Source organism: Haliaeetus albicilla, chromosome 1 (assembly GCF_947461875.1).
Source record: "Haliaeetus albicilla chromosome 1, bHalAlb1.1, whole genome shotgun sequence".
Taxonomy (NCBI): Eukaryota; Metazoa; Chordata; class Aves; order Accipitriformes; family Accipitridae; genus Haliaeetus; species Haliaeetus albicilla.
This window is the reverse complement of record NC_091483.1, coordinates 74,854,760-74,878,773: the sequence shown is the minus strand read 5'-3', so window position 1 is coordinate 74,878,773 and position 24,014 is coordinate 74,854,760. Positions and strand designations below refer to the sequence as shown.

The window sequence follows — 24,014 nt, the reverse complement described above, 5'->3', positions numbered from 1 at the left end:
TCAGATACTGAGCTTCTCTTTAAAAGTAATTTCTTTACTTATTATTCACTATTTGATTTCAGGAATTCAACCTAAGCTTGTTAGCACCTTGTTTAAGCCTTGGCATGAATGAAATATCAAGAGACCAGAAGAGTAGCTTCTTTGAAACGGCTCGGAGGGTAACTCTGGATCATGTGTCTACTACTGTACAAAACCTTCCTGCCATCCACCAGATTTTTCAACCACTGTTGCCAGCTGAGCCATCAGCCTACTGGAAAAAACTAAGCGATATCTTTGGTAATAGAAATAATCGTCTTTTTAAGTTTATTCTCTCCTCTGCAAAGGTACTTTACAGATGTCTTGTGAATACATGAACTTACTGTTTTAAAAAATCAAGATACCTGGCATAAAAGTGCTTATGAAATAATTCTGAAAAACATTTATTGAGGGGGAAAAAATTCGAACTGCTAGATTTCATCCAGTCTTATTTTATAGGAGATGAGATGATGTATCAGTCTATGATGACTCTTTGTCGTGCACTGGCTCAGTATTTGTTGTTACTCTCAAAACTACCAGCTGGTCTCCGTGTTCCTCCTGACAAAGAGGATGATATCCTGAAATTCGTAGTTATGTCAGTAGAGGTAAGAAACTACAGCATAATTAAAGATGTAACGAAATGTTGGGAGAGGAAACAACTTTGACTTAAACTGATCACCATTGAGTAACTTTTGATCTGGGCAATTTTCTTGTCTTAACTGTAGAAATTTCTTCAGTGGTTATTTTATTTGACCTGTGCTAGTAAATCAGATGGGCTTATGGGACAAGGGCAGCTTTTTACAAGAAGAGGTTGGCTGAATGATGGAATCATCTTGGCATTTCGGAGAATGGCCCTGCATTGATCTTTAGGACACTGAATAAACAGTATATAATGCTCATAATTTTCTTGTACTTAAAATAAGTTCTGTTCTCTCAGGGGAAAAAAAAAAAAAAAGATCAATACAACTTGCTAATAAAACTTTACATGTTGCTGAATAAAAAAAACAAACCCAAAGAACCAAAACAAAACCCACCTTTGGCTGGTTATAAGTTCTTCTGTTGCAAGAGTTTGCTATTAATGGGAAACTTTTATTTTTGCACAGGCACTATCATGGCATTTAATGCATGACCAGATTCCATTAAGTGTAGATCTTCAAGCTGCTCTGGATTGTTGCTGTCTGACATTACAGCAGCCTAGTCTCTGGAATTTGCTGGCTTCTGCAGCTAATGTGACACATGCTTGCTCCTTAATTAATTGCATTAGATTTATCATAGAAGCAGGTGAGTCCAATTTGAACATCTATGAGAAAATTTTCTTAATAGATTGTCAGTCATCACTGATCAAATGCTAGGTGTCTGGAATATTTCCTCTGAGTCCTTTTTAATTATTTCTTTGATGATAAATTTATTTTTACTACTTTAATTTCTCATTTAAGATTTTGTGTTTACTTTTGAACTTGGCAGATGCCTTGGAGATGTTAAATATTTGACCACTATGTAGTTTTGCGGAGAAAAATGGAATATGAGATGTGTAATGGCTGTATCTTTTAAATATTTTTGTGTAATTCAGTTGCTGTTGAACCTGGTAATCAACTTCTTAGTCCTGAAAGAAAGAAGAGTACTTCAAAAGGCTTGAGTGAGGTTGAAGTTGATTCAAACACACAGAGTAAGTAAACGGTGAATTCCACTTATGCCTTATACTTTCACTGAAGAAATATTTATAGGTACCCTTTCCATTACTATTTTTTTACCAATGAGAGTTCCTCTGAGACCTTATTTGTATTTGAACGTTTATTAAATATAGGTTGACGTTTTTGACAGGTATAGTTGTGGTGTTTTTTTTCTTGTAAGTTAAACATTAATGCAGATTTTTCTTTTGGGGTATTCTGTTAGCTGTGCAGCATGCTGCAGACTGAGCTTTTTAGTGTTGTGGGATTTTTAAATTTCATGTGGGAGAGGTAGAATTGTTTATATTTCTTCTGAAGAATGGCAGATTCATTATCTGCCCTCCTACAGTATAGGACCACTACGTTGAAGTGAAAGTCAAGTGTAGTCCTTGAGCATGGACAGCATTGTCTTCCATAGTCAGCTGTGCTCGTACAGTAAGGTACCACTTCCATCTACAGAAATTACCTTCTTGTCAGATTTAGCATAGAGCCAGCTATGAGACTGTTTTCTCATGAAACAGATTAATTGGGTCACTTTAAATTCTCACAAATGCTCTATTCAGTGTGGCCCGTTCTTGCTGGGGTTAGCAAGTGAGCTGCTCTGCTGACAGGTACTGGTAATCTCTAGCACCGAGATTGGCAAACAATGCAAGCCATTGCAGGGAGGGTGGTAGTAGTAATCTTCAACTAGCTGAAATGTTGTTGTAGAATTTTTCTTTGTATATATCCTTATTGTGGTTTTGTCCTTTTTAGTCAACGTACTCTTTCATTAACCATTTGTTGTTTTTCTGTATCTTTTTAAATCATGTGTCTTTTGAATAGATTTCATAAAACTGAATTTCTTTTTCTCCCAACAAAGAAACTAAACACATTACTGCAGCTTGTGAAATGGTAGCTGAGATGGTGGAATGCTTACAGACTGTCTTGGCACTGGGGCACAAAAGAAACAGCAGTATCCCAGCATTTCTTACTCCTGTCCTCAAGAACATCATCATCAGTTTAGCAAGGCTGCCTCTAGTGAACAGTTACACAAGAGTACCTCCCTTGGTATGTTCTTTATGCTTTGTTTTCAGGACTTTAAAAGCTATTGAACAACTTTTTGAAAACCAATATGGTGCTGCATCTTAAGTTATATGTCAGTAAGACTGCAACCTTTAGCTAATTTGGTCAGTCAGTTTGTCTCTTTAAATACTGAGTAGCAAAACATTGTAAAGATACAAAATAAGAGTTCACTTTGGAATCAGAGATTTGATTAGAAAGGAGTGTAGTTGCTCCTTACATTCGTATGTGAAGGAATGTCCAGGTTGTAGTTTAAGAAAGGAAAAGCAAGCAGTGACTTGAGTGCTTTGTTAGGGCTAATATCTCCTCCTCCTCAGTGGCATTGCTTAACCTGGAAAGAGTGCAGAATCTACACTGCTACTTTCTCTATGACACCTGAATTGATAAATTCAGTTTTTGTCATGCTAAGCACCACAACAATACAATGGTGCTGACGTGTCTGAAGTAGTGTCTGAACTAACTCGGGTATTTGTGTGTGGTACCATACTAGGGTATGCCATGCAGATACTTTTGGATTAGGTATTATCATTCTTTCCTAACTCATCCTGGATATTTTGGACAAGGTATTTCAACCTTTTCTTTTTGGCCGATGTAACATGGATTTAAGAACACCTCATTATTACCTCCATGTATTGTTAGTACTATGAAATGGCTTTGTTTTGCAAACTTCAAAACCATTATTGGAAACATTTCCAGATGCTTTTTAGGTAGAGCAAAAGGGGGTTTCCTGATATGTGCAAGGCCATTTCTGTGGCCTTTCTCTGTTTTCTCAGCACTCTGGTTTTGAGGGGATGTCAAAAGATACTAATTTTTTTGATTGAGACTTTTTTGCCCACTCTCAGATATATCTTCGTGCTTTTTCAGGCATCAATAGTATGTGAACTATTTTCCCTGAATTACTTTTCAGCATCATTTCTGCACAATCTAGGAGTCACCTAGCACTTAAATACTAAACGGAAAAAAATGACAGGAACTTGCTTTTATATCCAAACTTGGACAATGGGACTAAATAATTAATTCATAATGAGAAATGTGCAAAAAAACCCTGCCAAATTAGAAATACAGTGTAAAATGTGTATTAGCTGTGTTAAATATTTATCTTTCTCTAAGTTTTTTTTGTATGTGGGAGAATCACTTTATTTACTGATGTCTCATTGCTTTTGAATGGTACATATATATTTATAGCTGTCATATTAATATTATTTCTGTTTTGGATAAGTAGACTTCCTTTACATTTCTTCAGGTCTGGAAATTAGGGTGGTCACCAAAGCCTGCAGGTGACTTTGGCACAATTTTTCCTGAAATCCCAGTAGAATTTCTTCAAGAAAAAGAAATCTTTAAGGAGTTCATCTATCGCATTAATACACTTGGTATGTACAAAATTAAAAACTAATACAGTTGGCTCTTATTAGGCATTTACCTGTGTTGTGAGGTTACTGAATAACTTGAATCTGGTACTACTTGTTTACTTTTGTTGCTTATGTGGAAGAGAGATAGTATTTCAGAGTGGGTTAGTAACTGTGCTGGAATAATTCTTACATTTTGCTCAATGCAGAGAAAAAGTTATAAACTATAGAACTAAAGCCAAAAGCTATTCCAACTCAGGGAGGTGATTTCAGTGTGGTCTCATAGAATGGCCCCTTGTTTTCTGGAGCATACACTTGACAGTATGTTTGAGAATATTTTGCTCCCCCCCCCCTTTTTTTTATTCATGCATAGTATATAAATGGAGTTTAGTGCCAGACTCACAATATTTTAAATGCGATGCTGTCACTTTAAAGCTTCAGGATATGTTAAGGTTTACTGAACAAGAGCACTGGGGCTTAAGAGTTCAAGTCTTTGTCAACAGATGAGACTGTCAAGGGTAATGCATCAAATGTTCCATATGCTTATGGAAGTTTTTTGGTTTTTTCCCCCCTGTCTGATCTATGGGTTAATATTTGACTGACTCATGGTTTAGCACCGATTTCTGTTTGATCACTCTAACGCCTAGAGATGACATTCTCATTTTTTATTCTTTAGATATCATTAGTATAAACTGCAAGGTGTTATTCAGGAATCCTCTGCAGTCGTTTATAGGTAAAAATCTGTTTGGAAAAACTTTTTGAGAAGTGCTTCAATTTTAATGACCTATTTCTAGGAAATTCAGTCATTTTGTTTTTAGGGCATGAAGTTTTCTTGGATCGTTATGGGATTCTCCACAACTTACTTTCCCGTGACAATTGGCCAGTTTTCTGGATGATTTTCTGTGTTGTGAAAACCTGATAGATCTCAATACTTTGAAAGTTGGACAATCAAAGTATTTAAATGTATACAAGAAACAAACTGAACAGGACCATTTAAATAATAATGTGCAGAACCCTTCTACATGGCTCATCACTTCCTAAAATAGAACAGTTTAAATTTAAGCTGTAGTGATTACAGCAAATGCCAAATCAAATAAGAAATGGTCTGAAACTAAATCTATGGAAACGATGTACCATTTTTTAATGCCTTTTCATGCTTAAGTTTGTGTTAAGACATAAATGGCTATCTCTGAGTGTTTCCGTAGGATGGATCAGCCGTACTCAGTTTGAAGAGACTTGGGCTACTTTGCTTGGTGTGCTTGTAACTCAGCCTATTGTAATGGACCAGGAGGAGAACCAACAAGAAGTAATGTCATTCACTGATATTTTTTTTTTAAATTAAATTTTACTTATTAATAGAAACGTTTTTCTTAGTTTAAACCTGTAAAGCACAAATAGTGGATCCTGGGTAGCAAAGGGGTTTGTTTTCCTTGCTTCCTAGGTGTCAGACTCCAAAATGGAGTAAGACATCATCATACCTCTTCCATGGGTTAGCATTTTCTGTTAGACAGACTTGAACACTTGTTTTGCGGCCTCTAGAATTTTTGACTTAACTCTTTTCCATATAATGGTCATGTTGGATCGTACTTAAGGCGACCTAGCTATTGGTAGTTCCTTATCTGTCATGTAGAGAGTGTTTATTTGTAGAACAGGAGTAATACTGCTCCTTTACTTACCAAGGAAGACTAATATGTTCAAAATTGTAAACGTTTTAAGCACTATTATAAAGATCAGTATGTTAATATTTTCTGAAATAAAAATACAAGATTCTTTTTTTAAAAAAATAATTGAAAATTTGTTACCATCTTATATTCTCTAAAAAAGTTCAGACTCTCTTCTGGTCTGATACTTCCAAGAAGGAATCAGAATGTATACTATGAAAGCAAAAAATGAAAAGCATCCTGCCACTTCAGAATCTACAAGTGTTTGTGCTGTTGTTCTAATTTTAGTCTCTAAAAAACCTGGTTTAGTCAAAGTACTGATGATAAACAGTTCTGAGCAAAAAAATTAAAAGTACTGCAAAGATTCTTGCTACCATCAGTACAGGGAGAGTGAGTTACAACCCACAGCCCCAGAAGTTTATTTTAAGAGGTTTGGGTTTTTTTTAAAGGAGAAAGAAACAGACTACTACAGTGGTGATGATTTACAGTGGCAAAGTAGTTGATGCAATGTGTGTAGTTCCAAATACTTCTATTGGGGAAAAATGACAGTGCCTCAAGAATGAATAATGGATTGAATCTAACCCAATATTTTAAGAAAGTTGTGTTACAGTTTTCTCACACTTTTACAGTGGTGCTAAATACTGAATATGTAGCATCTTGGTTTAGAAGAAACATTGGAGGCACCTGGATAATGATCCCCAGAAAAATGCTGCTGAAAATTCATTATGAGGTTGAGTTTTGTTCCTAAACAGGGAGTTACTAAAAACAGTTAACATGGATCCTTCTCTGAAGAGTTTCCAACTTAGATTTGGTCTTATTTGATGCTTTGTTTTAACAGGTAACTAACAGGTAGATGCAGAAAAAAGAAACTAAGCACTTTGAAAGTTCCAAAATGGACATATTGAGGTTGTAATGCTGTTGAGATAAGAGAGGATGCATGCGGAATGGCTGATGAGAGAGAAGGATGTGTTGCTGCTACAGCCACAGTGCTCTGTGTGTATTGTTTATGTCAGCTAGATTTCTGGATGGGAAGAAGTCTAGATGTCAGTCTTACTAATGATAACTTAGTGGAAGGTGACAAACTGATTATCAGGATTTTTTTTTTTTTTTTTTACAATTCAAATTACAGTAAGTTCATTTTACAGGAAGATACAGAGAGGACACAAATTAATGTTCTTGCAGTACAAGCCATAACTTCCTTGGTGCTGAGTGCAATGACAATACCTGTTGCAGGCAATCCAGCAGTTAGCTGTTTGGAACAGCAGCCCCGCAACAAAGCTTTAAAAGCTCTGGACACAAGGTATTTTTTTACTTGTTTTAAAATGCCGAAAAGTTATACTTTTATATAAATATATTATATATATATAAAAATATATAATATATATACTTTTATATAAATAATTACAATTGCTTAATCTAGCTGTAGCAAAAATATGTATAGACTGTATTTTCTAAGCAAGAGCATATACAGATGGATCTGTTTACATAGAAGTTAGGTGGACTTAGCATCATGAACCTGCTGAGTTAAAAGACAGTACCTGAAAAAGACAATGTCTTATTAAAATCTAGTAAACAGTGTGCAGAATGTATTTGTCAACATTTCTCAGTTTTAGCATCCCTGATAATGAAAATAAGCATAGACACATAAAATTGTAGAGTAAGCTAGTAAGACTTGCACGAAAAAGTTAAAGGGAAAATATACTTAAATTGATTTCTGTTGCTTTCAGGTTTGGGAGGAAGCTAAGTGTTATCAGGGGAATTGTTGAACAGGAAATCCAAGCAATGGTATCTAAGAGAGATAATATTGCTACTCATCACTTATACCAAGCCTGGGACCCTGTTCCATCACTTTCTCCTGCTACTACAGGTAAGTGCCTGTGTGTGTGGAGGAAGGGGAGAGTGAATTTCTTTTAAATGTAAAAAAGTAGAAAAGATATTCTTACAAATTCATTTAAAATCCAGTTTGCAGGAAGTGAAGCCATTTTCACATCTACTTTGTCATGCATGTTTTAAAAATTTGTTTTCTATTTTGTTATAGGTGCTCTTATCAGCCATGAAAAACTCTTACTGCAGATCAATACTGAACGAGAAATAGGAGATATGGATTATAAACTGGGACAGGTTTGTTAAAACCTTAGCTTTGAACTTGACTTTTGTTATGTTTCTTCTAGTTTGTGAAAATTCGGTTGAGACACTGCTTAACATCAAATGTAAACTAAAAGCTCTGAGTGATGCAGGGTAGATCATAACTGGGTGACTCCTCTCAGCCAGCTGACCCCATGTCTCGTGGAATTTTTGGTTTTGTGAGGTCTATCCATGAGCCAGCTATTGAGTTGTGCTTTTCAGCCTTGTGTGTTAAAGAGCTCTTGTAGTGTTGGCTTCCACTTTAACTATTGGATTTTAATTTGCTATTGCATGCTCATGGTAGTCCTTAGGAAATGAAAAATCACTGGACATAAAATAAGCAATGTTGGTTTAATTTTAAATAAACCAGCTCAGGGACATAAATTTCACTGGAAAATTAGCACTACATACAGTGAATAAAAAAATAGTCCTTATCCAGTTATTTATCTCCTTAAAAAAATTAGTCTTTATGTAAAGTTACATATAAGTTTTAAATGTAGTACTTGTTTCACTATTTGAATGGTATGTAGTAGTGAAAAAAACTTAAATACTAAACTCAGATGACATTATTTTTCTTGAGGAATCTTTTGTGTAGGGAAGACTAAATGATCATTTTTCTGTCTCTAGGCATCTATATGTTCTCTTGAGATCCTAAATGGCTTGAATATTCAGTATTTGCAGGTCTACAGACCCTATGTGTTATTTCCAAAAACTGTTAACTCTATAACAATACTAGGCATTAGACAATTTATTAGAAAAATAAATAAAAGTGTGTATATTTTTGCTTAACATGAAAAAGAATTCTATGTAAGGATGAATTTTTGTCTAAGAAAGAAGTCTTGAAACACAGGAAGTGCCGATTTTGTTTTGGCATCTTCAGACAGATCATTTATGAAATGCCATCAGCAGGTCTGATTGTTCTGAAACTTTAATTTTATAAGTAAAACTCAAAAAAGAACTGATACGTTTTCTTCTTTGTAGATAATTGTTTATCTAGCCTGAGTCAGAAGACTTGAAATCTTAGTCTTGTCTGGTTTCAGAAGAAAGGTTATATTGCAATCAGACATACTGAGTTATGGTTTGAGTAGAGTTAGGAATGTGTTTTCTATTGAACTGCAGTTGTTAGAGGTCTTTCTGAATTATTTGCTTGGTTGATATGAATTGTAAATATTTATACTTTGCTTTAGATTTTAGATCTAGTATGTTGACTTTGGGATGATGCATGTACATTGTTAGTGCATGCTTACAGGTTAGCCAGATGCTGCTTTCAGCATCACCTGTTTTGCTGTACTAAGGGCATGGTGCTACTGGTTTTGCTGTGCCATACAGTTTAAAGTGAGTTAAACTAAAGTCTTAAAAAAGGTTTAAAAAAATTGATAATTTTAAGTCATGTGCAGTTCATGTAAATGTTACTTCACGCTGTGTATTGGGATTCTAAGATTTTTCTAATCTGGCTATGAGAGTGTTAAAAGTTGTGCTTCTTTTCTGTTATTTTGTGTTGCAAGGTCTCTATACACTCCATATGGTTAGGAAATAATATCACTCCATTGAGAGAAGAAGAGTGGGGTGAGGATGAAGAAGATGAGAACGACGTACTTGCTCCTTCCTCACCACCAACCTCTCCTATTAATACCAGGTGTCTGATTTTTTTCTTGTATCTCCTTTGACTTTATTAATAAGCTCTTACCTCTTCATGTTGTTTAATAAGCTGGGTTTATAAACTGGATGCTAGTAAATAACTGTATTTCAAATCAGGTATTTGAGCAGGGCTTAAGAATAGCCATTTTAACACTTAAATATTGTGCCTTGCAGGAAGCACCGGGCTGGTGTGGATATACATTCTTGTTCTCAGTTCTTGCTTGAACTGTATAGTCAGTGGATATTGCCATCAAACCCTAGCAAGAGAACGCCAGTCATTTTGATTAGCGAAGTGGTGCGATCAGTAAGTCTAAACTATTATTCAGTCATAATTGAGCACATGTTACCAAATATTCAGAGCTAAGCGGCATTTGTAAAGCATCTTTTCATATATGGGAAACACTGATTTTTTTTTTTTTTATGGCAGTGCTATTATATGGGCAGTACAGAAATATAACTTGAGCATCTATAACATCATACTGATTTAAACTATATAAGCAGCTGGATTGTGTATTCTGCTACTGTATTACAAACACTTCATTGTTACTTAATGATAGTATTTTACTTGACTACTTGCTAAAAGTAGGTTTCAGGATTTTGCTTATCCTATCTCTTTGTAAGAATATGAAGATGGAACAACAATGTATTAGAGGATTAAATTGGCTATTGAAGTGTAGAAGCAAAACTAAAGAACACAGTTGTGCAACGTGTCTTGATAGCCTATCAGAAAAGACTTAAAATGAAACCATCCTTGCAAGAGAGTATGTATTGTGTGTTTGGGGTGTTTTAGTACATTGTAAATGGCAATGTTCGTTCATTTTCTACAATTACTTACTATAGTGGATTTGGGTTTGTAAACCTTATCGAAAAAAAGACCATTTGGAGGTAATTGTTATCTGAGACGTACGGTGGAATTAATTCTGGATGACAATAGTTATTCCAGATACTTGAGTTAATGTTTACACATTTAATAGATCGATCCAGGAAATCTCTTGCTGACAATTATAACAGAAGGGAGAGTCAATTTTTGGCTGTCTGCTAATGGGCTTTTTTATATGAAATTTTAATTTGTGTACAGCTTCTGGCAGTGTCAGACTTATTTACAGAAAGGAATCAGTTTGAGATGATGTATACAACGTTGACAGAATTGCGAAAGGTGCATCCTTCAGAAGATGAGATTCTTGTACAGTATTTGATACCAGCCACTTGTAAAGCTGCAGCTGTTCTGGGAATGGTAAGAAATTCTTATGGAAGTTTATTGCAAATTCATGAGTGTCTAGGTTAACTCATCCTTAGCTTCTGCTGTAAAACCTGATGTACTTGGTAAGAGTAGCTTGTCTAAGAAAATCCTTTAGCTGATATGCATGGCTATAAAAAGTAATAGGATATGCATTCTGGACTTTCAGAGGTTGCAAATACTACCTCCAGTGGCGCCGTATTCAAACAGAAAGGTTTGGTTTAGGGTTGTTCTGAGGCTTGAGCTTAATTCAATGTGCTTTTTGGTTTATCTTACTCAGCTGAGTGTTACCTTTGCCCTGGACTCATTTGTTACATTTCAGGCCAGAAATGAGGACTGTGGAACAGCTATTGCTAGATTTGTGTTACAGGTGAATGGCTGTAATCCCATGAGAGGACGGGACAGTGATTGTGATGAATACATAGCTTGATAGTCAGGTATCCCTTTTCTTTCCCTCAATCTTCCCTCCACTGCATCATTCTGCATGTAGGGAAAGAACATTATTAATTCAAGTTAAGTGAAATGTGTTGCTGTCTTTAAATCTGTAGACCAGAGACCAGTAGTATTTTCCAATGGACGTTTCAGAGTGCGATTGTTTAGGAAAAAAATTACAAATTCTTTTGGAAGAAGTTAGCATTTCTAGAAGCTCTCTATGAGAGTAATATAAAACTATATGGGTAATAGTGATAAGAAAAGTTTTGAAAGACTTTTGGGGTAGGGCTTCCAGTAGCCATTGTAGCAGCAACTGTGCAAGGGAAGGCTGTGAAAGTGATGCCAAACATGCAGAAGCAGTTTTAGAGATCAGCTTGTTCTGTCTAGGCTGTAAGTTCCCACTCAGTGAACTAATAACACTTTCTCACAAGCAAACTGCTGACTATAACAGGTTAGTGGGAGGGGAAAAAAAAAGTTGGTTGCATCAAGAGTTGCTTGTTGTCCTGTGCTCAGTTATGTAGAAAGATACGCTTAAAAAGAGCAACTAGAGAGCACACACTATAAAACTGGCTTGTATGTTAGATACTTCATGAATACAGAGACAAGGTAAACCAAATAATTTCTAATAAATGCTTAAAATAGATTGTAAGAAAAAGACTTTTAAAATCTCACACTTTAGAATAGATTTTGCATAGTCGAAGAAGTTGTTGTATTTTGGTAACAGGGAGTGAAATATCCGATACCAGCTTGATGTTTGAAGGCTAAACATAGAACTGTAGAATCATTTAGGTTGGAAAAGACCCTTAAGATCATTGAGTCCAACCATAAACCTAGTACTGCCAAGCCCACCACTAAACCATGTCCCTAAGCACCACATCTATATGTCTTTTAAATACCTCCAGGGATGGTGACTCAACCACTTCCCTGGGCAGCCTGTTCCAATGCCTGGCAACCCTTTCAGTAAAGAATTTTTTCCTAATATCCAAACTAGATCTCCCTTGCCGCAACTTGAGGCCATTTCCTCTTGTCCTATCTCCAGCCACCTGACAGAAGAGACCAACACCCACCTCACTACAACCCCCCTTCAGGTAGTTGTAGAGAGCGATAAGGTCTCCCCTCAGCCTCCTCTTCTCCAGGCTAAACAACCCCAGTTCCCTCAGCCGCTCCTCATAGGACTTGTGCTCCAGGCCCCTCACCAGCTTGGTTGCCCTTCTCTGGACACGCTCCAGCACCTCCATGTCTTTCCTGTAGTGAGGGGCCCAAAACTGAACACAGGACTCGAGGTGCGGCCTCACCAGTGCCCAGTACAGGGGAACCATCACCTCCCTGCTCCTGCTGGCCACACTATTTCTGACACAAGCCAGGATGCCATTGGCCTTCTTGGCCACCTGGGCACACTGCTGGCTCATATTCAGCCGGCTGTCGACCAGCACCTCCAGGTCTTTCTCTGCCGGGCAGCTTTCCAGCCACTCTTCCCCAAGTCTGTAGCACTGCATGGGGTTGTTGTGACCCAAGTGCAGGACCCGGAACTTGGCCTTGTTGAACCTCATACAGTTGGCCTCAGCCCATCGATCCAGCCTGTCCAGATCCCTCTGTATAGCCTTCCTACCCTCAAGCAGATCAGTGCTGCTTCCCAGCTTGGTGTCATCTGCAAACTTGCTGAGGGTGCACTCGATCCCCTTGTCCAGATCATTGGAGTGGTGGAGAGAAAGATATGCGTAGGTCTCAGTGCCAGTGGTCTTGGAGAACAAACAAATGGAACGCTGTACTATGAGTTGAGTGGATGGCAGAGTATTCTTTTGGATGCAGACTACAGGCACCTACCAGTCAGTTTCAGACAGAAGCATCCTTTGTGGTTAGCTGGAAGGCCAGAAAATTCCAACCATATATGTCGTATATGTAGAGGATTCTTAATAGCATGTATTATTTACTGAACTAATGCTTATCTTGGTTTTTTTGGCTTTAAATCTTTAGATAACTTTTTACAGGTGAAACAAAGTAGTGTCAGTTTACTAGTTAATCTGTAAGTCATGTCTTATCTGATTATATTAATCTTGTGACATTTGATTCAAAGTACTTTTAATCCAGGCTCTGATTCATGCCATATTTTCTGCTCTTTAATTTGTTCCAAGTATTTCCAAATGGCAGGAGTCACTGGTAGTGAACCAGTGTTGACTTCTAATGAATACTCTTGTTGGATGTATTAGGATAAAGCTGTGGCTGAACCAGTAAGTCGACTGCTGGAATCAACCCTAAGAAGCACCCATATGCCAAGTCGGATTGGAGCTCTGCATGGAATTCTTTATATCCTTGAGTGTGACTTGCTTGATGAGACAGCAAAGCAACTCATTCCAATTATCAGCGAGTATCTGCTTTCCAATTTGAGAGGAGTAGCACAGTAAGACTCTTCCTTTCCTTCCTCCCCCCCTCCCGCAACTGTTGCATGCTTATGTGTGAACAAAAGGGCTCTTTATGGTTTGTGGTTGTCAGTACATTTTAGAGAAGGCTGTTGTATCAAGCAGGTTTTGGCATTTTTATTGAAAATATCAGCCAATTTTAGATTTGATTTACAGAAGTGAAAGGATTATTTGAGGGTGAGAAAACTTTGATAGCTCAGACTTTTGTCTCTGGTAAATTGTGTTCCCTAAACCTTATTTTTCTGTCATAAGGCATACTCTTTGAAGAAGACTTGCAGGATCAGTAACGAAGCTTATTTCTCCTAAACAAGTCAGGCAATGATAGTTTGTAATTATACTGCTGAAAAATTTCTTATGGCATCTTGGTGATACTCTGTGTGACCTTAAAGATCACATAGATTTCATGTGAAAAAATACTTAGTGTTTCTAAGGATTGTTTATATTGTCTCTATTTGTGACCCAGACAACTTTGATGCAAGTGACCACTAGTGTCTTTGCTTATTTACAGTTGTGTGAATATCCATAACCAACAGCACATCTTGGTAATGTGTGCAGCTGCTTTCTATTTGATCGAGAATTACCCACTTGATGTAGGGCCTGAATTCTCTGCAGGAATTATACAGGTATGTTGTGATGCCTCCAGTCAAAGGTGGTCATGTAACCTGGGATCACCACATAGCTATCTTTAACACTTAACTTGATTATTCTGGTGTAGGTATGCTTTTGGGTTTAGTTTCATCAGGTTTTCGTAATACCTGATGCAGTTCCATACTAGCTGCAGTGGTATGGTGCTAGAAGATGACCTAAATACACCTCAGAACCAGGTAGTTGGCTTTTTTATTTATTTCAGATGTGTGGAGTCATGGTGTCTGGAACTGATGAATCAACGCCATCCATTATTTATCATTGTGTCCTGAGAGGTTTAGAGCGACTCCTCCTTTCAGAGCAACTTTCTAGGCTGGATAGTGAATCGCTAGTGAAACTGAGTGTTGACAGAGTGAATGTGCAGAGCCCCCACAGAGCAATGGCGGCACTCGGATTAATGCTGACTTGCATGTACACAGGTATTTACTTTTTTTATACCTTTGTACTGAGAAATTAGCTTACTAACAGGGCTAATTTTCTTCATTTATTTTTGTTGCCAATGATAAAAAGGTTTTATTTTAGCAATCACAGTAAACTTGTAACAAATTATTTTGGTTTAGGAAAGGAAAAAATCAGCCCCAGTCGTGCCACAGATGCAAATCCTGCTGCTCCTGACAGTGAATCTGTGATCGTAGCGATGGAACGAGTATCAGTCCTTTTTGATAGGTAAGAGGATAAAACGCGTAATGGGACACTGTGAGGGAAATTATTCTGTTTGACACTGTGTGGTCACTGCTCTATTTGATAGTTCTAATATTAAATTAACGATGTTTCTCTGCTTACCATTGCTTAAAATTGATGCTTCTACTATACACAGTAACACTGATGGAATTGCTGAAGGCAGCAGAAATGTACAGGAATGTAAATGGAAAACAGACATGTCCTAACTGATACTGTGTGTTGCACCAACCATAATACTTTATAAATGTATTTCCATCTCCCTTCAGGTCAAACTCTTAAGTGCTTTTCAGGATGTCTTCTGCATAATCGAGGATATAAATCCAGTTTACGGGAAATAATCTTTCAAACCACCCTAAGAGTTTAAAACTTTTTTCCCCTTCCCCCACCCAAGTGTTGCTCTTTCCAAGGCTGTTAAGTAATTGCAGTGGAAGGGTACACTAAAACTTCTGTATTCACATGGAATTCATTTAATGAAAACATATCAAAATCCCTGTTTTGATCTTACAGTCTCAAGCTGTCTTAAGTGAGCATAGCATGTTAGATTTTGCACACTAGTTTGTGGGGTAATGGTTTACATTTTTTAAAGTGTTCAGTGGTTTTTCCATAAAACTGGATGAGGGTTTCACTTCTGCGCTCTGTAAGAACAGAACTAGAGCAGTGCTTGAGTGCATTTGAAAATATCACTCCTAGGGGTTAGCAAAACAAATGTGAATACTACAAGCAGAAAATAACTTTTGCACGGAGTAATCACACGATGGTAACTTGATCTTGACCCATCAACAGATGCAGCCTTTATTAGACAGATTTTGCAATTCGTGTTATTTCTTTAAGTCAGAGTATCTTTTCCCCTCTTTACAGTGCAGCGCAACTTGCTTTTCCTGTTTGATATATTCGTCATCCTGGTCTTGAATAAAAAATGCAAAGATGTTATGAATGGACATGAGTGTTCTACTTATAAATGGTCTTTGATAACTAGGAGTAGTGATCTCCCTGTCCTTTTTGTTCTTGTTTAGTTTTTTTGGCATGCTATTATTAAATCTTGTCTCTGATGCAATTCCAGAGTTTCAAAAAAATGTTGACTATTTTAAATAAAAAAAGGGGGGGTGGAAGAGGGCACAACACCTGTAACAACTTCTGATAGCTTTGATAGACCTCTTTGGGTAGACTGTTAGTCAGATTACATGAAGACTTAGATTCCTCAGTATTGAAGACTTCTTTGCCTATCTAGATGTGAAAGTAAAACATTCTTTCTATTGCCAGTTACACTGGAAAAGAACAAGATATTTACTGGAATGCAATGATAAAATATCTCTTTTTTTATTATTTTCAGGATCAGGAAGGGATTTCCTTTTGAAGCTAGAGTAGTGGCTCGGATCCTCCCACAGTTCCTTGATGATTTTTTCCCCCCACAAGACGTAATGAATAAAGTTATTGGAGAATTTTTATCCAATCAACAGCCTTACCCACAATTCATGGCAACAGTAGTTTATAAGGTAGTGTTTATTTTTTTTTTCTGAAATGTTTCAGAAGATTTCTAAGTAACTGACAGCTTGCTCAGAGGGGCAAATATCAATTTTGTTAGATCTAACAAACTAGTTGCAGTGATTGAGCTGTACTGCTGTGACCTTTGTCTTCCGGGCAACATAGAGGGCTAGAATCACCATGTTGCCCAGAAGGCAAAGCTCACAAGAGTATAGTTCAATTGCTGATAATGGGAAAATAAACAGAAAATTAATAGTTGTGATCGTGGTGCTCAGACTGTCTAGATCTCAAGGAGCCAGCCCAGGTCATCTGTCCTTGTGAACTCTACAGTCAAGCCCCTGTGGACTCAGTTGGGCTTCTGGGTATTTTGCTGTTCAGCACCTACTTATTGGACTCATGCATGACCTGAGAGTGCATATGCACACCGCGTTTGATCTATAAAAATATAGATGCCAGACAGGTCTTGCATTTCTGTACGCTTACTTCAGTTTGGCACAGATGTCATGAGTCCGCTTGGATCCTGGCTGACACTTTTGCAGAATCTCTTTGTCTAGGCATTGCGTTCATTGATTTTTTAGACTCAGAGTTGTCTCCAGGAATCCAGTTTGTGAACCTCAGAGTTTTGTAGCTGGAGAGAACTTTTACAAGAGAGGCTAAACTCTTTCCCATGTCTATGTACCATGTCTTTATTTCTGTGTAAAATATTTTTGCAGGTATTCCAGACACTACATAGCACTGGACAGTCCTCAATGGTCCGTGACTGGGTGATGCTCTCTCTCTCTAATTTCACACAAAGAACACCTGTGGCAATGGCAATGTGGAGTCTTTCCTGTTTTTTTGTCAGTGCTTCCACCAGTCAATGGATTTCAGCAATGTATCCTAAAGACTGAATGTGTGCCATTTCTGGGTAAATATAGTGATTCTGTAAAGCACATTGATAGTCTTGAAGGATAAGAGTACAAGTTTAACACACAAGAAAAGGCAGATTACTGCAGTTAATAGTGGTGTATACCACTTTGTGCTATTGGTGCCTCAGGTTTGAGGGGAAAAAAGAGAATTTCTAAACAGATCATGAGAATGAAGTTATCTAAAACTACTGTTTTAAGATCAGTGCCTTGTGACTATGCAAGATGATTGGGAAAGTACTTGCTTTGAAGGACTTTTTAAAAGCTTCACCAGATAGCTTTGCAGTGACCTTTAAAAGCTTTGTTCTATATTCCTTCTGCAAGATAAAATATATTAAAAAAACCCCAACCAACAAACCACACAACAAACTATAATTAAAGAAATTATCCTTTACAAACTATTTTCCAAGTGTCCCACTGGAGGTGCACTGCAGCAATAGTGAGCTTTGGCGATGGAATGACATCAGCCAAATAAATTGGAACAGCCAAAAGACATAGGTGGTATCAGTGCTGGATTTATTGAAAAAACAAACAAACACGCACCTCAAACAATCAGAAAAATAACTGTTGCCTTTCATGACCAGGCAAAAAAGTGGCCATATGTCAAGTTTGAAACTTCCTAATGACTCTTAATCTCAGCAATGCTCTTTGGCTATCAGCAGTTGCGACTGTGGTGCTGATTGCACTGTTTGCTCCAGTGGATAAAGAAAACTACCACTAGATTAAAATTAATTTCTGGGATAAGAAACTGCATGAAGTTAATGAAGAAATAGAATTTCTGTAGTAGCAGTTTAATTGCTGTGTGACAGTATTTTGCACCTTACCATTATTGGTGAGCTCAAAAATATATCATTTTATTGGAGAATAGCGTTTAAACTGTGTTACCAAAAGATGAGCAACTTCTGTCATATTATGACCTTAACTTATATTTCAGTCTTCCACATATTATCAGCAGAATGGGAAAATCGGAGCAAGTGGATGTTAACATCTTCTGTTTGGTGGCCATAGACTTCTACCGACATCAGATAGATGAAGAATTAGATCGGAGGGCCTTTCAGTCGGTGTTCGAGGTGGTAGCATCTCCAGGAACCCCGTATCATCGCTTACTAACTTGTTTGCAAAATGTCCACAAGGTCACAGCATGTTGAACATCCTGATGTGTAATGGAACTGCATGACTAGTGTTGGAATCTGATATGAATTATGGGGAATGCAAGATGAAGAAAGTATCTGGGGTTGCATTTGTGATAAATATGGACCTGTCAGTTTTACTTCCAGAATGCATGGACAAGTGCTCTGCAGCACTGGAAATCACCCGAAAAGTCTAGTGTAGTTCTTGTTGTTGTTGACACCAGATACGTGTGAGTGGAAAGAAATATGTCAGTGTTTTTCAAGTGGTTTTTGGGAGTAACCTGAGACACGTTTAGTAACTGTAAAATACGAGCAAGTGCTACATGCAGGGTAACTGGTATTACTCTTCTTCCTAATGTTCAGCTGAAGCCACTGTGGTGCAGCTGGTAAGAAACTGACAGAAAGACTGTTATTGCAAGCTGCAGTCATTAGAAAACTTCATAGTTTTATGTACCTGTATATACTGTTGTGTAGTACAGAATAGAAATTGTTTCCTTACGTCTCTCCCAAACAAGGATAAGAGAAAATGGCTTTCATGATTTACACTTCCAGCATGTAATTCCTCTCTCTGGACTTTCTGATATCGCGTGGTGTATGTGTTGGTGATATCGGAGATATAGTGCACATACGTAACCACACATTTTTCTTTTTTCTTCTCAGGATTTAAAATTCAAGTACAGTATATCAGTAAAAGAAATTTTAACTTAAATATTTCTATATCATGTACAGTATGTAAAATTGTAAGATGTGTGGTGCATGAGCTGTGCTGTAATTTGAGATGAACAGAAGCCACGCTACTGAATGTCTTGACATCTGTATTGTCCTCTTTTTTTTTTTTTTCCTTGTGCTTGAATTCATGTTCCTTTTGGAAACCCATCTTAATGTACATCTTGTTTTGCATCTCACTTTTTCTTAAAGTGCTTTAAAACTGGAATACGTTGATTAATTTGTCTTGAGAGACTGTACTAAGGAGGCATTCTTGTGACCCACTTTACTGTAGCTTCTTTAGAATTCCTTTATTTTGAGACTTAATGGTAAAAGAGAGGACTAGTTACTCTGGATCAGCCTTTTGTATACTAAGAAACTGTTCTTATTTGCTGCACAGCATTTTAAGAGACAAAATGGTGCAAGCTCCCTAGTAGTCAATAACCATTTGACCTTTCCTAACTGAGACCATGGAGTCATCTGGATTCAAACCACTCTCATGTAAACAAATTTATGCTAGCAGTTAAGAATCTGAAGGCTGCTGTGGTCTACTTTGGGACTGGCTAAGGTGTTAGATTACACAACCTCTTTTATTACCTGTTGTATACATAATGCTTTAGACACAAACACAGTACAAGTATCTGTGAATTTCAGGACACTACACAGGGCCAGATTTAGCTTTTACTCACCACCCAGGGAACCCCATTGATTCCTAAGCATTACATGGGGAAATCTAGCACAGCATTTGTCTTCAGTTGTATTTGTTATAATTCTTTAATTACAGAGAAATGATACCTTGGTTCTCAGTCATGTCCTATATTTAACTTCTCTTCATTTTCTTATCACACCTTTTGGTGACACTTGGAAAAATGAGATAGTGTTGTCAGGAGGAGCATGTACTGTATGTATTTCTGTATATAATGTATATGTTGAAATTATACACATGTGACAACATTTAATGTATACAGATGTGTATATTTGTATTTATTAAACCCATATATTTAAACTAATTCCAATCTAGACCAAAAATTGTTGCTTCTGCCCATAAATTGATTACAAAGGAATTGTCCGCTGGTGTCACTTCCTTTTAGAAACTGATAGAGGAAACTGACAGTATGGGCAGTAGAAACAACTGTAGATGTTGCTGTATTTAGCTCTCTACAGATCTTCCTATCTAGAGCAATTATTTCTGCCCTTAGTTGGGTTACTCTTCTTTCTTGGGCCACAGCACTGTGGTGATTTTTAAAAGAAACTGAACAGGAGTTCAGAAAAAGATTTAATAAAATAGATAATGTTTGAAAGTTTTTGAGTTATATTGGAAATTATCTTAATTCTGGTAGGAGACTAATTCAGGGTAGTGAGATATAATGCCCTGTGTTTTCAATAAGGGTAGTATAGATCACTCTTCCCTTTTGTAACCACCAATAATCGTTTTATACTGTAAACCCACACACCAGTCAGTTTTTGTATGATGTATAGTTTAAGTGAAGATATTTTTGTAAGCTATTTTCCAAAATTTAAAATAGATTTTAATATATTTTTTAAGCATCAGGTTAGTCATATTCTCACCATATAACAGTATACATTGTGTTACAAACTGTTAAATTCTTCATCATTTTAAGCTCCTCATGATTAACACAGAATAGCTGGTTACTTTACCTTGGGGTAACGGGAGCTAGACCCTTTATGAAACTTTCCAAACCAGTTTGGGACTTGCCATAGAATCTTTCCAGCCAGTGAAGGAATACATTGAATTAAGCAGTCAGCATGGCTGGATGAAGAATGTCAGGTGTGGCAGACCCCCTTTCCTCAAATGCCCATTGCTGGCCTTCAAGCAAATATTTGCATTACCCATTTCAAGTTAAGCTTCAGAGCTGATGCAGTCGGTTCTAACTTCACGCAGATTCACTGGTAGTAATAACTCCATCTGTTTTAACTTCTCTTGGAGATTTGTCGTAGTATACCTCCTGAAACGTGTCCTAAGTGTCTAAAGAAGGGCACCTCCTCTTAGGAAATCCTCAGTGACCTGAAGGGAATGTAGCTTAAGGGTCTTCCTAGTGTGGAAACACACACCAGTAGTGCTTCAAATCTAACGTTTCACCTGCAGCACACTTTCCTGACTACTTCCTAGACATGCTTAGCTTTTACTCCCACTCTCACTTATTATGGAGTGAAATCATATTTAAAATCACTCCTGCCTGCTTCTAGTGACAAGAGCCAAGAGCTATGTGGTGGGGACAGTGACAGCAAAACAATGGCCGCTAAGAAATACCGATGTTGGATTTAAAGCAAAAAAATAAATCACTTGTCCCTTGAGGTTGACTTCAGGCAAAATTTTATTTCACAGAATGTTTTTAACTTGCTGTAGACAGAAAGCTAATTCTGAAGATCAGGCTGTTCAGTTTTTTTGTTGAGAACAGGGTAGAAATGTGTTTGGGCTTAATACTTAACGTTTGGTGTCCTGGCTAACCGAAGCAGTTTCTTTCACGTGCTTTGCAGTGGAACTGGCTTCTTTACAACCTTACAAGATTAGAGGTCTGGCATGATTGGGAGCACATTTAAGACAGATTAATGTTTAAAACTTCATTTACAATTCAGTTGTCAAAGAACCCACTTTACTAAATCTATAATATGGCCCTCCTTTAAGAACACTGTATGCTAGCCAATTTTTTATAAATAGTGTTTGGGCCAGCTACCCATTGGCCCATTAAATAAAGTTCGATGGCGTTTCATTTCAGCGTGCCCCCTCCCTTGCACTGAGTGCAAGAGTGAGGAGTTGGAAACTACAACCCATTGTAAACCAGTTCATATTTGCAGGATTCAAAGTATTTTCAGTACTATTTATGCTCTTTTCCAGTTGAAATTGAATGTGAGTTTATTTAAATCTTCTCTAAAATATATACTCAGATGTTATTTCTTGCCTAAAGCATCTAGTAAATGATTGTGTATTACTTTTGCTTTGGTAGGAATGCCTTCTCAGCACCAAGACATTGCTTGTTTCTTAACCACCAGCAGCATTCCTAAAGCACTGAGTAATGAATGAACAGATTTAGATCAAACGAAGTGGGGAACAAATGGAACCTTTTGGGTTAAAAGTAATTTGTTGATATTTAGTAGATTTGCCTTAAGAGCATTCTGTCTTGCCATTCTCCTTTTTAAATGGCTGTTAACTTTATATAGCAGATAAGGAGGTTGTGTCAAAAACACTGCAAGGACAGTTCTCCAAGAGCAGCAGACCTGGTTTGTCTTAAGATTTTGTGGAGCTGTCACAGCTAAGCATTTACGCTTCCTAAATAAAAGAAATTTTAGGGTATAATGAGCAATAAATATAGCAATAAGCAGTTTAATTAAATTTGGTCATCTAGGATCTGACCTGGTGGTTGAAAGGGATGGGGTGGGAGAAAAAGGGGAACTGATTGAAGTACATTCATTTCATAAAGCAGGATTTTTCCATGCACAATCCCAACTAAACTTTCTACTAAAGGTAGAAATCAAGTAAGTGACAATGGTAGATGCTTTGCTCTTTTACTTTTAAAACAGTTTTGGTTATAAGGATAAAATTGATGAAAGTTGTAAGAGAGCAAAGTACTTTGGAAGTTTTTAACTAGTTTAATTATTTTAAAGTGAAAGCAAGCTGCTGTAAGAACTAGAGTAAGCAATGTAGCAAAATTTTGGGAAAGTCCAATATGCTAATTTTACCTAATTTTGAGATTTCAGGTGAACTCTTTGTGCATGCTACCTTAAAGTATCCATTGAAAACCTTGAGAATCCCACAGTCATACCCAGGAGAGCTTCTATTGTATGTCAAGTTTTAGCTGTATTCAAGTTAACTGGGTATAAATGCTGCAGAGCGTTTGTGAAGCATGCGCTGCTTTTTGTCACGTGCATTTTGTGTGATTTTTATCATTCCCATCAGTCTGTGTATGCATACCATCAAGTTGGATCAACCTGACGAAGGATAAGGTAACGCACCCTGTGGTGTTGTCTTGTATAGTTTGAGGGCAATGATGAGCAAAAGCTCGGAGCTCCAGCCCAAAAAGCAACTGTACTCAAAGGAAAAGGAAAGCATATAATTTTAGATGTATGTTTAAGTTTAAAAAAAAAAAAATGCTGAAAATACTGCACATTGAAACTAAAAGAGAAAATAAAATATAACTATTACTGTAAGTGATTTTTCTCTGGTTATTTAGAAAAAGATCTTGATGCATTCTTACTATAGTCTTTTCCCCAGTATCTCTTCTTTTCAGCAACTATCAAATATGGAGTATTTTTAAAATATGCAAGAATACTTGAACTCTCTGCAAATGTAGGTGCACTTCACAGTCACAGTGCTGTTTGCACTTAACAAAGAAGTATCACAGTTGAGCTTTTAATTGTATCTAATAGTCATGCTTGCTGAAACTTCTCCGGCATTCTAGATGAGATGAGAAAATGCAAAATTTAAGTGTACAGCTGTATTTGTGAATGAGAGTGTATTTATCTGCAGCAGTCCTGGGGCGGATAATGTTACACAGGAGAAGAAATGGTTTAACTTGCCTAAGCTTGGTTTCCCAGCTGTTCGGTTTGCATTTTAAAAGAAGTTTCTGGGTGGTCTTGCTGCTGAGCACTGGAGGATCTCTTGCAGTACTCAACTGCTCAGAGACATCTTGTTTTGATTAACTTTGCAGCACTCGGCTGTTTGCTTGAAATTCTGGAATAAGCTCTAAAGTAGTAGCTTAATGTAGAAAGCACGTGCTGGTTTCATTCTTGGTCAAAATAATTTTTTTACATCTTGTTTTTCCTTGTTGGTGTTAGTAGCGAATGATCAGCCACTCTTGTCACCTTTTAGTTTAGCCATAGAGGCAAGGAACAGAACTGTAATGTGGTAAGT

General features: G+C 37.1%; 1 protein-coding gene across 2 annotated transcripts in view; it reads left to right on the top strand.

Annotated features, from left to right (window-relative positions):
* HTT (huntingtin) overlaps positions 1 to 23,311 on the top strand; it is an 87,173-nt gene extending 63,862 nt beyond the window's left edge. For both annotated transcript variants that reach the window (XM_069794809.1, XM_069794799.1), the window contains 20 exons: positions 63 to 276; positions 475 to 620; positions 1,119 to 1,296; positions 1,586 to 1,681; positions 2,542 to 2,729; positions 3,985 to 4,111; positions 5,293 to 5,393; positions 6,894 to 7,048; positions 7,476 to 7,615; positions 7,787 to 7,869; positions 9,378 to 9,508; positions 9,685 to 9,814; positions 10,589 to 10,744; positions 13,387 to 13,577; positions 14,105 to 14,219; positions 14,447 to 14,660; positions 14,802 to 14,907; positions 16,253 to 16,415; positions 17,118 to 17,278; positions 18,244 to 23,311. In XM_069794809.1, coding sequence (XP_069650910.1) covers positions 63 to 276; positions 475 to 620; positions 1,119 to 1,296; positions 1,586 to 1,681; positions 2,542 to 2,729; positions 3,985 to 4,111; positions 5,293 to 5,393; positions 6,894 to 7,048; positions 7,476 to 7,615; positions 7,787 to 7,869; positions 9,378 to 9,508; positions 9,685 to 9,814; positions 10,589 to 10,744; positions 13,387 to 13,577; positions 14,105 to 14,219; positions 14,447 to 14,660; positions 14,802 to 14,907; positions 16,253 to 16,415; positions 17,118 to 17,278; positions 18,244 to 18,457 — 3,009 coding nt within the window. In that variant the 3' untranslated portion in view covers positions 18,458 to 23,311. The remainder of the gene's footprint in view (positions 1 to 62; positions 277 to 474; positions 621 to 1,118; positions 1,297 to 1,585; positions 1,682 to 2,541; positions 2,730 to 3,984; positions 4,112 to 5,292; positions 5,394 to 6,893; positions 7,049 to 7,475; positions 7,616 to 7,786; positions 7,870 to 9,377; positions 9,509 to 9,684; positions 9,815 to 10,588; positions 10,745 to 13,386; positions 13,578 to 14,104; positions 14,220 to 14,446; positions 14,661 to 14,801; positions 14,908 to 16,252; positions 16,416 to 17,117; positions 17,279 to 18,243) is intronic.
* The last annotated feature ends 703 nt before the right edge of the window (positions 23,312 to 24,014 follow it).